This window comes from Poecilia reticulata, linkage group LG8 (assembly GCF_000633615.1).
Source record: "Poecilia reticulata strain Guanapo linkage group LG8, Guppy_female_1.0+MT, whole genome shotgun sequence".
Taxonomy (NCBI): Eukaryota; Metazoa; Chordata; class Actinopteri; order Cyprinodontiformes; family Poeciliidae; genus Poecilia; species Poecilia reticulata.
Window position 1 is genome coordinate 14,032,185 of NC_024338.1, and position 12,748 is coordinate 14,044,932.

General features: G+C 39.6%; 3 protein-coding genes across 4 annotated transcripts; 2 read left to right on the forward strand and 1 right to left on the reverse strand.

The window, feature by feature from the left end:
- Positions 1 to 442: 442 nt before the first annotated feature.
- Positions 443 to 3,933, forward strand: LOC103468764 (zinc finger protein 300-like). The gene is made up of 4 exons (XM_008416058.2): positions 443 to 922; positions 1,012 to 1,133; positions 2,160 to 2,265; positions 2,357 to 3,933. The coding sequence occupies exons 1-4, from the start codon at positions 643 to 645 to the stop codon at positions 3,250 to 3,252; spliced, it is 1,404 nt and encodes a 467-aa protein (XP_008414280.1). The 5' UTR covers positions 443 to 642; the 3' UTR covers positions 3,253 to 3,933.
- LOC103468766 (zinc finger protein 239-like) lies at positions 3,794 to 9,191 on the reverse strand. Its single transcript, XM_008416059.2, has 7 exons — positions 9,101 to 9,191; positions 8,930 to 9,023; positions 7,924 to 8,026; positions 5,857 to 7,837; positions 5,512 to 5,645; positions 5,313 to 5,418; positions 3,794 to 5,242 (listed from the first exon to the last, which is right to left on the reverse strand). The coding sequence occupies exons 4-7, from the start codon at positions 6,113 to 6,115 to the stop codon at positions 4,521 to 4,523; spliced, it is 1,221 nt and encodes a 406-aa protein (XP_008414281.1). The 5' UTR covers positions 6,116 to 7,837; positions 7,924 to 8,026; positions 8,930 to 9,023; positions 9,101 to 9,191; the 3' UTR covers positions 3,794 to 4,520.
- A 168-nt stretch (positions 9,192 to 9,359) lies between these two features.
- On the forward strand, positions 9,360 to 12,624 carry pgls (6-phosphogluconolactonase). 2 transcript variants are annotated; one of them, XM_008416061.2, is made up of 6 exons: positions 9,360 to 9,436; positions 10,211 to 10,481; positions 10,578 to 10,685; positions 10,770 to 10,871; positions 11,680 to 11,820; positions 12,159 to 12,624. In XM_008416061.2, the coding sequence occupies exons 2-6, from the start codon at positions 10,218 to 10,220 to the stop codon at positions 12,303 to 12,305; spliced, it is 762 nt and encodes a 253-aa protein (XP_008414283.1). In that variant the 5' UTR covers positions 9,360 to 9,436; positions 10,211 to 10,217; the 3' UTR covers positions 12,306 to 12,624. The 2 variants fall into 2 exon arrangements, with proteins under 2 accessions (XP_008414283.1, XP_008414282.1); XM_008416060.2 differs by lacking the exon at positions 9,360 to 9,436 and adding an exon at positions 9,793 to 9,888.
- The last annotated feature ends 124 nt before the right edge of the window (positions 12,625 to 12,748 follow it).

A 12,748-nucleotide genomic window follows, 5' to 3' on the forward strand; every position in this document is an offset into this window, starting at 1 on the left:
AAGGTTTCCGTCTCTCAGTATTTTAGCATATTTAATTTCCCCAACATGTGTTTTTAGTGCTTTTGTTAGTTTAATTGGATCCATCTTCTTAACTCCTTCTCCTTCATCAAATCTTATTATAATGTTCAGGTTTTGTCTTTTTGGTGGTTCTTTTCCTTCTTCAATTCCGTCATTMTCAGTGTCTTCAGTGCTTTCCTCATTTCCTTTTTTCCTCTTTCTTTCGGCAGCTCGCTGCYTCTTTCCACCCTTTCCCACCAAGTCCCACTCTTTATCTTCATTCTGCCCACTCCTTCCTTCCTCTTCACTACACTCCATACTATTACAGTCACTTCTTTCTATATCCAACGTTGTCATGTCCCAATTTAAATCGTATTTATCACCAGACGACTCTTGTCTCTCCGTCTCTCCAACCAGGAAGTCGCGTCCTCATCCGCCGGAAATGCGTCATTGTTGCAACTTTTATTTGGGTCCCGCTTTGTGCAGCGGTAACTCTTATTAGCTCCATTGGCTACATGTGCCGCAAATAATTGTTTTTATTTTAATTTTGCACATTTTCCAGTTGAAACCTGAACATTAGTTTGTTTTTTTTGTTCATTTTTCTTAAAATATTGCTAGAAAACCTTTCTACTTCTGCCGTCTGTCATGGCGAGCCGCGTCTCCATTCACTCCCAGCTCTCCTCCATCATGGAGACGATGGCCAAGTCTGCGTTTAGCCAGGTCTGCAAGCTGGTGGACCAGGACTCAGCCGAGCTGCGGTCGGAGCTGTCCCGGCTTCTATTTGCCAATTCAGCCCTGACAGAGAAAGTGAACAGTCTGGAGTGTGAACTAACAACTGTGGTCAGAGACGCGCCCAAGAAAAGTAGAAGTTATTGCAGTGTAGGTGTGCAAACTGTCTGCAGCAGAGACGAGAAGCATCATGATGGTATCTGAGTATAAACAGCAGGTCATTGTGAGCAAACGTGATCCGCTTTGATTTACCCAACTTGCCTTTGTTTCTTTTCTATTTCCCAGTGACCTGCCCTCCCACTATAGAGGGGATCTTTGGAAAAGACTGGTGTATAAATCTGTGGAAGGACAGAGATCCATGCAGTCCCCAGAGATGCACAGACTCACCTGGGCCTCTTGATGATGAGGTGAGAAGCGGTTACTCCAGGGTATTCTGTGTGTTATTATGGACACCGAAGTGCTTACAAATCAATATTACAGCATAATAATGAACAGTTTCCCATGTTAATTAAGGCACACTGCCCTGCATGTCTAAGGTGTTTCTTTGCTTCAGCCCACCTGATTTTAATTGAAGGCTGATTAAATTACATTACTTGAACTGATCATATTTTAAAGATTTTTTTCTAATGTAATTTATATCCCTCAATTTACATTAACCTGAGAAAGGTTGTAGCCAAAATGATGCTTAAACCCATTTTTTTCAAGATATGTCATAAAATGTTCAACAAGGAGGCCTGTATGAATTCCGTACTATTTCAAAGATTAAAATATTAAATTGTAATAGTCCATCCATTTAGCCGATGCAGATTATTTTAACCAATACAAATGTTGAAAAAGTACATTGTGCATTAAAACAAAAATGAATTCTGCTTATATTAACGTTTGATACAAATATTAGAAATTTAGAATAAAAAATTACAATTTTTTGATGGTAACTGGAGCTTAAATGGGTTTGATAGACTATCCAACCATTTTTTTAAAACGCAGGTAGAGGCAATAATATCTTGAAGGCTATTTGTTCAATTTAAAAAAAATCTACTCATCTTTAGTTGATTAAGTTGGCTGTTTTCTGTTGAGGGATCAGGAGAATTAGTAATGTGTCAATAAAACTCTTTGTAAAGTATGGTGAACTGATTAGTTTTTACTTCATTAACACGTTTTACTGTAAGTTTATTTTTTCAACCACCTGCCTTGGTACTACTGGTAGAATGTTGTGAATTTACCGAAATCCACTGTTTTTTTTTTTTTAATTATGCTCTGTATTTTGCTAAGTTAATGTATTTATTTTGTACGGCTATTGATCTAATAACTAATTTGACTCTAATAACTGAAGTTAAACAACCTTTCCATTTCAAATTACAGCTGATAATACACCATTTTTGAAAATGTGTTTCTTTGAACTTGAGATTAAAACAAGACTTTGTCTTTAACAGCCTACAGCAGATCAGTCGGACCAAGTCACACTTGCCGAGATCAAAAAAGAAGAGATGATGCCAAATGCTGCCACTAACTCAGATGAGGAAGCAATTTCCAATAAAGGTAAGAAATATGTGAAGATTTGGAGTGGAATGGGCAAATAGAGCAATGTTTTTCCTCCTTTCTGAGTTAAATTGCTGCCTTTGTACATCAGAACAGGAAGAAAGCATCGCTGAGGAATCGGATCAGAAGTCAGTGGATTACTCTGTCAATGGCAGTACTTGCAGCTTGCCACTTGATCAGGATGGACAGCAGGATTCGTTATTAGAAAGTACAGAGGAAACACTTGTGCAGTTTATCAGTATCAACGATACAACAGAAGAGGACTTTAGCGCCCATATCGTACCAATTGAAGTGGAGGACGACGACGATGATGAGGAGGAGGAGGAGGATGATGATGATGTTCAGTTTGTCCAAGCAAGTCACAATGAAGCAGAATCGAGCCCTGCAGTCGGACCCAGTCGCGACGAACAGCAGACATTACCGACAAACAGCACTGACAGCCGTTTCACTGTTAAAGACTTCCCTAATAACTTGAATGTGGTCAGTGTGAAAACGACCAGAGCTCCAAAAAGCAACACGTTCACATGTCATGTATGTAGCAGGAAGTTCTTTCACAAGGGCACACTGACACACCACATGAAGTCACATAAGACAAACTTCTGCAGCATCTGCAAGCAGCATTTCCCTCAAAAGAAGCTGAACTCCCACAGATGTGTGCCGCCTGTTTTACATCAGAGAATCAGCAAGTCGTGCGAGTTGTGCGGCAAGATCTTTGCCAACCCATCAGCTCTGAGGATTCACTATGTTGTCCATACAGGTGAGAAACCCTACCGGTGCAGCCTGTGCGGCAAAAGGTTTACTCAGAAAGGCAATTTAAAATGTCATCTACGCATCCATACTGGCGAGAGACCTTTCCTGTGTGTTAAGTGTGGAAAGACCTTCACGCAGAAGGTGAACCTCAATCATCATCTAATGGCACACATAAATCGTGAGGTTGTTGGAGGAGGGTCAGTGAGTCAGAAACAGCCTAAACCTAGCAACATGTAGCTGCAGAAACTAGGGGTGCACGGATAAGTTGATCGGACGATACATTTGCTCCGATTTCCTCAATTTTGGGAGATTGGTGATCAGCCGATACTTACATGTGAAGCCGATCTCATCTACTCATCTTATCTACCTCGGCAAGGGTCCAAAAATCAACCACTGTCCTCTTTTGCTCTTCGTTGAGACGTTTAACTGATAGGCCGGTCCATCAGGTCATGTCTGAACATTTATAGTTGTCACTCCACTGTTGCCAAATGTCAGGCTTTTTAAAGACCAGTAATTGACGATCAGCCAGAAAATTGCAATCTGTGCACCCTTAACAGAAACTTGTCACTAACTGGTTATGTCTTATTAGCTACATTAGTGAAATACATCATGTGACTTTTTACACTAGTTTAAATGTTAATGTCTGTTAATGTCTTGATGGTAATGTTTTGTCTTTAGTATTGTGGTAGGAGTGTTGAAAACAAATGTTTTTGTAATTTATTTGACATTTTTCATGTTATATTTTTTTCCTTTATTAAAACGAAGTCATATGTACAAATGTGTTCATTTGTTTTATTTAATAAAACTCAATTTCAGTTATATGCTAGTAAAATTAATGCTGCTAGAGCCATCTCTGGAACAGAATCAGCTCAGGCAAGCTTTACATTCAAAGAAAGCAATTTCTATTAGGCATAGGAATGAAATAAGACTACATGAAATCAGATTTACAGAATGTTGACAATTTCTCTTTGATTCATAAATCACGGTGGAACCATAAAAGTAACTATTCAAACACAATATCATCAATAACAGCCTGCGGAGCTTATTTAAATATATGACCAAGAGATAAACAATTTTAGTTATATTTCAGGAAAAATGACTTCAGTTTCATTTTAATGCCAAAGAACTAAATAGTGTCGAACAAATAAAGCTGGTCAAAGGAACAAGCTTGTTTCACCTTTTTGTTCCAAGGAGGTAGTTTTAAAGGTCGGCCAGGACCATTTCCCCAGAGTCAGTAATTTGGTATTTCTTGGGACAGTCCTTCTGTGGCTTGATATATTAGGAACAAACACATGCAACAATGAAATGAAGGCAAGATGTTTTCATTTCTTGCTGGCTGATGAGTCAAACTCACACTTATGAGTATAAATAATCTTATAATGGACCTATAAGCTCAACTATTGTTTAACCACTGCTACGTTAGTCTCTCCACTCTAGCTAAAAAATATGACAAACAGTAGCACAGGTAACAATAGATCCCACAATCCGCCTCTCCTTGTTCCAAATCAGTATTTTTCCTCCATGTTGGATGTTAGTAAAGATATACTGCCGCATGTCGAGTCACTCTGAGCAGTGCTGAGAGGACCTGTGTCAAATACCTCTGGTTTGACCATCCAGTTGAAACACTGATGGTGATTTAAACCATATTTATACGCGTAGCATTTGCCACATCCCACGCAGCTGTAAGGCTTTTCACCCGTGTGCGTTCGAAGGTGTATGTTTAAGGAGCTTTTCTGGGAGAAACTTTTGCCACAGTCTGGACAGCTGTAAGGCTTTTCACCAGAGTGCACTCGCTGGTGCAGCTTCAGGTACGTTTTCTGAGCAAACCGTTTTCCGCACACAGAGCAGCTGAAAGGCTTTTCGCCCGAGTGCCGCCTGATGTGCACTTTTAAGCTGCTTAAATAGTTAAAGATTTTTCCACAGAATAAACAGTCAAACCGCTTTGGTGCCTTAACAAGTTTGGGCTGAAAGGGGAGTTCTTTGGTCGTGTTTGTTTGGAGACAGTTCGTGTAATCTGAGGGTTCCACCGAGGCTGGAGGAGGATTTGTGTTTTCCACAAGACTGCCCAATGCTGCGTCCTCTATTAATCTGTCCGCGATGGTCGGCTGTGCCCGCTGTAGCATTTGTCCGTCCGACATCATGGGGAAATTATTCAACTCCCCTGAGTGAAGCTGCAGTTCATCGACGGATCTGTGAAGCATGCCGTCATCTTCAAACATCCCAACAACTGTAGAATGAAAAATGCATCCAGTTAAATTGTAGGCAGTTAATCTGATTTGATTTCTCTCCACTCTTACTTTTCCTGTTGTCAGCACAACTCATCTGTTGACCAATAGGGTGATCGTCATACGTCTCTTCTTTGACAAAAATAAGATCAGGTTCTCTCCCCATCATGTCAGCTGCCTACCAACAGCATACAAGAAACAGCTAAAAATACATCCCTCATTATTCAGTCCGTCATATGACTGAATTGCAAAAATAAGACACACAGCTGACCTCTGCTCCTATGTTTGTCATAGCAGCCTCCATTGGCAGTCTTCTCTGAGGGTGAAGCTTCTCTTCTCTCCACAGATCCATGCACCAATCCTTCCCAAATACTCCTTCGATGGCTGGAGAAGAATGGTGCTGATCTAGAAGGAAAAAAATAGAGCTCATACTGAAATTTGATGCCGATTGTTACCTTTCTGTACATGCAGTTATACAAAGACAGGCAGAGAGCAAACAATAACTCCAAGTAACAATAATATTAACCAGAATACAAGCCCATAGGGTGCATTATGCAGCAAAAAAAAAGGGGGGGTGGGAAACCCCTGAGTGTCAGGCTTGATTCAAGCTTCTGACCTGAAAGTTGCCTGACGCTGGTGTTGACATGTGCAGGGTAGGTATGTCCCTCTCTGGCTGCTCTCAGCTGGACCTCCAGAGAGTAGCACCTCTTCTTCAGCGCCTCGTTCTCCGTCTTATGCAGAGATATCTCAGTGTGAAGGACGGAGGAGCATTCGTCAGCCAGGCTGCTGATCTCAGCCAAAGCCGCCTTTGTTAGCCTGTCCAGGATGACGGCCAGCTGTGTCCGAAAACTCCTGTTAGCGCTGTCGCACATCATCTCGCCAAAGTAGCTGAGTATTTCTAATTTCGGCAAGATTACTCCCCCGAAGTAGCGACGCTCCTATAATCAAATATGTGATACAGCTGTACCGCAAAGGATTATGGGAAATCTATAGGCGAAAGCACCACAATGTATACTGTATGTTAAGGCAACAGCGTGTGTTGCTGCCTCAACTCGATTTATAGGGATTTTGCTGAAACTATATGGATAGAAAATGTCATAGGACAGAGAAGACAAGTATTGTAAAACATCTCTCAAAACATTAATGACTAAAAAAATACTTTAATGTATGATTAATTCATAAAAAAAAATATTTATCCTGTGAAGGTCGCGGTTGCAAAATCAGCACATATTACATTATTTGTCGTTATCTTTCAAATGTATTCGGAACTTCTGTTTTACACCTTCACACGTTTTTTCTATTACTAATTTACCTACGCGCAATAAAAGCTATATAAAGCTTCTTTATTAATCAAATTTAAACATATAAAATCGGTGTTGAGCTATTGCAAAAATATTTCTAAAAGAAGAGGGGGGAATAATATAAAATCTATGATATATACGTTACTAGATCTTTACTCAGACTTAAAACTAGACATTATTTGAAATTGTTGCCATCTAGTGGTGATTATTTGTAATAGCCGAAGTTATTTTCACATACAACTATGTCCAACCATGTTTTTGAGACACACAAAAAAAGGCAATGAATGATCGTCTTCTAGTTCAGCTAATAGCAACTTAATAGTTCCTGGAGTGTTTTCTATATATTTGAAGCACTTTCTCCTATGCTAGTTGATTTCATAATGCATCAGATTAATACATTTGTAAGTTCTCAAGAGGAACTGGCTTTATCAGACTATTAAAAAAAAATTTGCTTGTTGAAACATTAGTTTCTGATATTTTGCACAGAAAACCTTTCAGTGAGGTGTCCAAAATATGCACTGTTAGACACACATTTATATCTTAAGCAAAGTAAACTTTATTTTCCAGTAGCTGTTTAAATCAGAATGAAGAAAAGAAATAAATGTTAGCCATTGTCATTTTATGTGGTTCCGTGTATAATTGTTCCACTAAACGACTCGCCTCCATAGACGTTTAGGCTAGGATCTAGATGCAGAGTCAGATGTTTCTTCAGATTACACTTCTTTGTGAAGCCCTTGCCACAACTGACACAAACAAAGGGTTTTTCACCTGTGTGTGTGCGCTGATGCATATCAAGGGTGCACTTCTGAATAAAACCCTTTCCACAAATAGTGCATCGATAGGGCTTTTCCCCGGTGTGTGTGCGCTGGTGTGTGTACAGGTGGCCTTTCTGGGCGTATCGCTTTCCGCACAGCGTGCACCGGAATGGCTTCTCGCCTGTGTGACTTCGCTGGTGAATTTCAAGCTGGCTGAAGCATCTGAAACCCTTGCCACACTGCATGCAGCCAAACCTCTTTGCAGATGAGTTCCTAAAACTGTGGAGCTTCACATTCCTGGATGCGCTGAAGTTTTGGGATACAACATTTTGAACCACTTGTTTTCCTTCCTGCAGTGTAGCGTGAGCCAGTGTTAGTTGTGGATTCCACTGCATCTCCTGACTCCTGGAGTCAGCACGAGGCTGCTGGCTGTTTGAACTCATAAAGCTATTGGTGAACAGAGGTTGCTGGTGTTCTGCACCTGGTTTAGGATGCTGCATCACATTTGGAGCCATTTGGTTATCCATGACTGCATCCTTTCCTGTTGACAGCAGATAGAAAATGTTAATACTCCCAATAACCAACATAATGTAGCAAAGGCCAAACAAAAACGATCTAAAAACTCACTTGTTTCATTTGTTCCGTCTTGTTCAGTGTTTCTGTTATCCACATCTGATGGTTCTTCTTTTACCACTATCAGTTCAGACAAGTCATTTGGTGGGTTTGTAACCTAAATTGCACAAACGTAAAAAATAATTACACTTGATTACATTTTAAAATTATACACAATTCTGCTAAAATGCCAGGTTTTTATTAGGAAAAAAAATAAACAGACCCTAATAACTCATTTGAAAACTTCTGCCACATATGTTGTGATGTTTATCTTGTGCAGCTCAACTGAAAACCAAACAAACCAGCGATAGTTGTGGACTTTGGCTCGGCCATTACCCTTGATTATGATGCAACCTCCTCATCATTTCACTTTGGGTATACACAGTGAAATGGGTGAAATGGTCTGTCTGGTGATACCAAAGTGGTTTTACCAAAACAAACTATCCTGAAAGGTTTTGGTAAAATATCACCCAATTTGGATAAGCTATTTAGAAGAAATGTCCAGTCCTCATAATGTCCCCATGCTCCATTTTTTTTCCCCATTTATAGGAGACTTCCTTCCCTTTCTTATGGTGTAGCATATATATAATGCCACGGAAATGTTGAATATTTCTCCTTAATAATAACTTTATACCATGAGATTCTTTTGATCATTAGTAATTTCTTTGCAAACTGTGGCTTTAACTAAAGCAGTGGTAACCAAAGTCAATCCTCAAGGTCTAGTAATCCATGATTTGTGCTATGTCCCAGTTATACTCAGAACTAGGAAATTCTGACTGGGAAGTCGGAAAAAAAATACACTGGAACACCCTCTGAAGTTAGATTTCCCACAATGATGTTCATCAGCGGTCCTGCAAACTATGTCTATGGGCGTCGCCATGTTGAATTTCAGTATCATTTATTTTTCAGCTGAAAATGTACAGGACAATTGTCAGAGTATATGTGGGAAACGTTTTGAAATGATTGTTTAAAGTCAAACAGGTTTAAAATAGACTGTATTTGATTCAGCTTGGGTACTTACTTCGGGTGAAGTATGCTCGTCACTTTGGTGCAAACTGTCCATCTCTGATGAGGATCGTATGTTTTCCCACGTGGTTCCACTACTATGCAGGGCACTTAAATACAAAATATTAGAGGTCAAAGAAAACAGTCAAGATAAACAGCTTCGGGTAGAATTGAACACTATACATACTTTGAATTGTCTGAAGCAGGGAAAGCTTTATTTTCTGAAGACTCCCTCATCTCTGAGCATGCTGCTGCTGCTGCTGCTGTTGTGTCCTGCCTTCGCTCTTGAGCCATGAACAGTAACTTCTCCATCAGCTGTAGCTTCTCTGTGAGAGAAGCGATTTCATTTCGCCCTCTTGTTATTTCTATTTTCAGCATCTTGGACTCGATCTCCACCAGTTTGCTTATTTCCATCACAGCTGTTTTGGATAGCGCATCCATGATGGAGACGAGCTGCGTCTGGAAGGAGAAGGCTGTGGACATGTTTCTCGTCGGTCTCCCGTGACAAGCAAAATTCACGCAGGCGAGTTGCCACAGTCAGGATTCCTTCGTGATGACTACAACAACATGTAGTTGCACTGTTTGGTGCTAGAAGAACAGTACAGGCATGCATAAGGGTAAAACTCAAGTTGTTCAAAAGCAAACTTTGACTCCATCTACCGGTGAGGCGGAAGCATAGCAATTACACAAAAATGCTGTAATAGTGAGTTGGAATATTGACATATGTTGTTTAGTTTATCAAAACGTTAGTTAATATTGATGAATGTTAGCTAAATGTCACCTTTGCATTCTAATTGGAGCATTTTGGACGCTACTTTTTCGGGAACTGCAGCGACCAGAAAGCAGTGCGGTGTTGCAAGATGTATGATTGGCTGATGAAACGTCAGTTCAGGAAGTAGTGCATGGAATTAAACTTACTCATTTGCCGACTGAAAATCCACATGACCATCTGCTGTTTCGAATTTTCTCTGCAAGGTATTAAATTTAATTTGTTTCTATATTTAAAAAATTACATTTTAGGTTTGCAGTTGTTTCTACGTACTAAGAAACGCGCTTGTATTAACGTACTGACTAGTGGTTCTCCTGTACTTGTGGTTCTCCTGTACTTGAAGTAGGGTACAAGTAAATTCCCACGTAGCCTGACATGTTTAGTAAACCACGGTTAATAAAAGTTTTTATCATAAAATATTTGTTAAATGTTTACAAAAGCCTTGCTACGTGCGTTTTTCACACAGTTGCAAAACTGTTTTGTAGCTGACACTTCCTTTAATTTTGCAACCTTTCTCTCTTCTTGCAGTGCTGTGATGGCTGGAAGAAGAGTTGTGGTCTTTCCCTCCTCAGCAGAGCTGGGTCCAGTCTTGGCCCATCTGGTGATCTCTCGGGCCGAGAAGGCCATAGCCTCTCATGGCAGGTTCACCCTGGGTCTCTCAGGAGGAAGCCTTGTGTCTATGCTCAGCAAAGAGCTGCTTGCTCTGCCCCAGCCAGATTGCAGCAAGTGGGTGATTGGCTTCTGTGATGAGCGCCTGGTTTCTTTCGATGATCCAGAAAGCACATTTGGGCTTTACAAGGTCAAATTTCCTGTTACTTAGTTAAATATGTGGCTCTAAAGGTATTTTGCACCAAATGGCGTTTAAAGTAAATGCCAGACTTCTCTTGTGTTTTAGAATCAGTTGTTTCCCAAGATCAACATCCCTGAGAGTGGAATCTTAACGATAGACTCCTCTCTGCCAGTGGCAGAGTGTGCAGAGGATTACGCCTGTAAACTGAAACAGGTCCAAATTAATCCCAAGCTTTTATGTTTTTTCTACCTGGTTGGTTCTTTGAATTTAATTGAATTCTTAAATTCAAAATTACAGGTGTTCCCAGGTGAAGAGTTTCCTGTGTTTGACCTGTTGCTGCTGGGTATGGGACCAGACGGACACACATGTTCTCTTTTTCCAGGTCATCCCCTTCTGGAGGTAATTGCCATTTGTAACAAAAGTCTGTATAGTGTATAAGACATAACCACTTCTGTGAACACATCTCAAATTAAGTCTCCCTTTTTTATTTGGCTTTCAATGAGTCGGGCTGTCTTATATTTTTCCGTTTGTATTTATTTTTACCTGAGTAATTCCCTGTCACACCTGATACAGTAGAAATAAAATGGATGTTTCAAGAAAAGTAGAGCTTGAATAAAACCTGATGCATCTCTCATGTCTTGTCTTGGTCTCATAAAAGACAGAGTCCTTTGAGCTGAAGTTTAATTAGTGATGGTTTAGATCATTTACGCTATACTTTGTGTATGGTTTAAACATACGTTCAAAGTGTTTGTCAGTCATCAGCATCTTCTGCACAGATGTGCTGTTGATGCTAAATGTAGAACTTGTCCCATACATTTCCCCCACACAGAATAATTAAATGTTTTGCCACCAGCAGCTAAAGACTGCTGTTCCCATCGTCCAGCTGATGTCAGGGTTAGAGCTGAATTGGAGCAATTATACTTTTTAACTCAACCTACTCTCTCATAAAAGCCATCCCCAACCTTCTCAGAATTCAACTACTAATTAGGGCAGATCATCCATCATGAGCTGACAACATCAAGCTGACTGATGAAAGTTCCCACTTTGGCAAAAAAAGTAAAATGCTTTACATCAAATTACTTATTCAGTAAGACTGGAAGCAGTGCATCAATAACTGGATAATCTCCACTGATTCTAATGTATGTTGCTTGTGAAATATGAAGTGTAAAAAGTTATGTCTTGGCCTTTGTCTGTATCTCACATGCAGGAAACAAAGAAAATTGTGGCTCCTATCAGTGATTCTCCCAAACCGCCTCCACAACGCGTCACTATGACTTTCCCAGTGGTGAACGCTGCACGCTGTGTGGCCTTTGTCTCAACAGGTGGAAGCAAAGCCACTGTTTTGAAGGTGATGGTTGGAAAAATATGATTTATATTATTTTTTTTATATGGTATATAATGCCCCTACTTATTATCAAATGCAATGTACATTTCACACGTGTGCAAATTTTGCACTCGGAAAGCACGTCTGTGTATAAATCCTATTTTCACAGTCACAATAAACATGCTATTTGTAGAAAAATTTATTAAATTAACCAAAACCTTTTGGGTTTTTCATATGCAAATGTAAAACAATGTAGTAATAAAATCATCAACCATTTTGACACACTAAGAAAAACAGAGGAGCTTAATGTGCTTATTTGTGAAATTTTATTGGATTTGCATCTTTTTATTTTTTTTTTGCAGGAGGTTCTGGAGGATGGAAAAGCTTCGCCGTATCCAGCTGCACGTGTTGCACCAACCAGCGGTGAATTGTTTTGGCTAATTGATGACCCTGCAGCTGCCGCCTTGACTATCCAGGTTGAAAGGCCAGGTGCAGGAGCCAAACTTTAAAACTCTCAGTCTGATGACGAATCAGCACATCAACAGAAAATCCAAAATGGTACATTCCTGCATTAGTAAAATTGTGCTTAAGAATACATATAAATAACATACCTTAACACTTTCTGGATAATTACATTGTGTTTTGCTGCTGTATGAATGTAATGTGCATTGGGACATTTGTTGGATGTCTTAATTTTACTGAAGAACAAAGTAATTACTGTACATCTACATTAGTATTATTCTTTTAATGCATTACCACTTTTTTGTGTGTTAAGACTTGTAAGTTATAAACATACCCCAGTGTGATTAAAGTCTCAGTGTACCTGTAGAAATGTTTCCTTGATGTAATTATTTTTTATTTTTTTTTAGATTGTTTTCCTCTTTCTTTGAACATGACAGCAAAAAATCACACATTTTTATTCTGGTTTCCTTTGAAGGAATGAATTAAGTTG

Excerpts from the sequence above, each read along its gene's own strand:
- pgls (XM_008416061.2), top strand. The coding sequence starts at position 10,218 with ATGGCTGGAAGAAGAGTTGTGGTCTTTCCCTCCTCAGCAGAGCTGGGT. Across the intron at positions 10,686-10,769 it reads ACGCCTGTAAACTGAAACAG|GTGTTCCCAGGTGAAGAGTT; the intron begins GTCCAAATTAAT and ends TCAAAATTACAG. Across the intron at positions 10,872-11,679 it reads CAGGTCATCCCCTTCTGGAG|GAAACAAAGAAAATTGTGGC; the intron begins GTAATTGCCATT and ends TCTCACATGCAG.
- LOC103468764 (XM_008416058.2), top strand. The coding sequence starts at position 643 with ATGGCGAGCCGCGTCTCCATTCACTCCCAGCTCTCCTCCATCATGGAG. Across the intron at positions 1,134-2,159 it reads CTGGGCCTCTTGATGATGAG|CCTACAGCAGATCAGTCGGA; the intron begins GTGAGAAGCGGT and ends TGTCTTTAACAG. Across the intron at positions 2,266-2,356 it reads GGAAGCAATTTCCAATAAAG|AACAGGAAGAAAGCATCGCT; the intron begins GTAAGAAATATG and ends TTTGTACATCAG.
- LOC103468766 (XM_008416059.2), bottom strand. The coding sequence starts at position 6,115 with ATGATGTGCGACAGCGCTAACAGGAGTTTTCGGACACAGCTGGCCGTC. Across the intron at positions 5,646-5,856 it reads CAGCGTCAGGCAACTTTCAG|ATCAGCACCATTCTTCTCCA; the intron begins GTCAGAAGCTTG and ends TTTTCCTTCTAG. Across the intron at positions 5,419-5,511 it reads TGACAAACATAGGAGCAGAG|GCAGCTGACATGATGGGGAG; the intron begins GTCAGCTGTGTG and ends TGCTGTTGGTAG.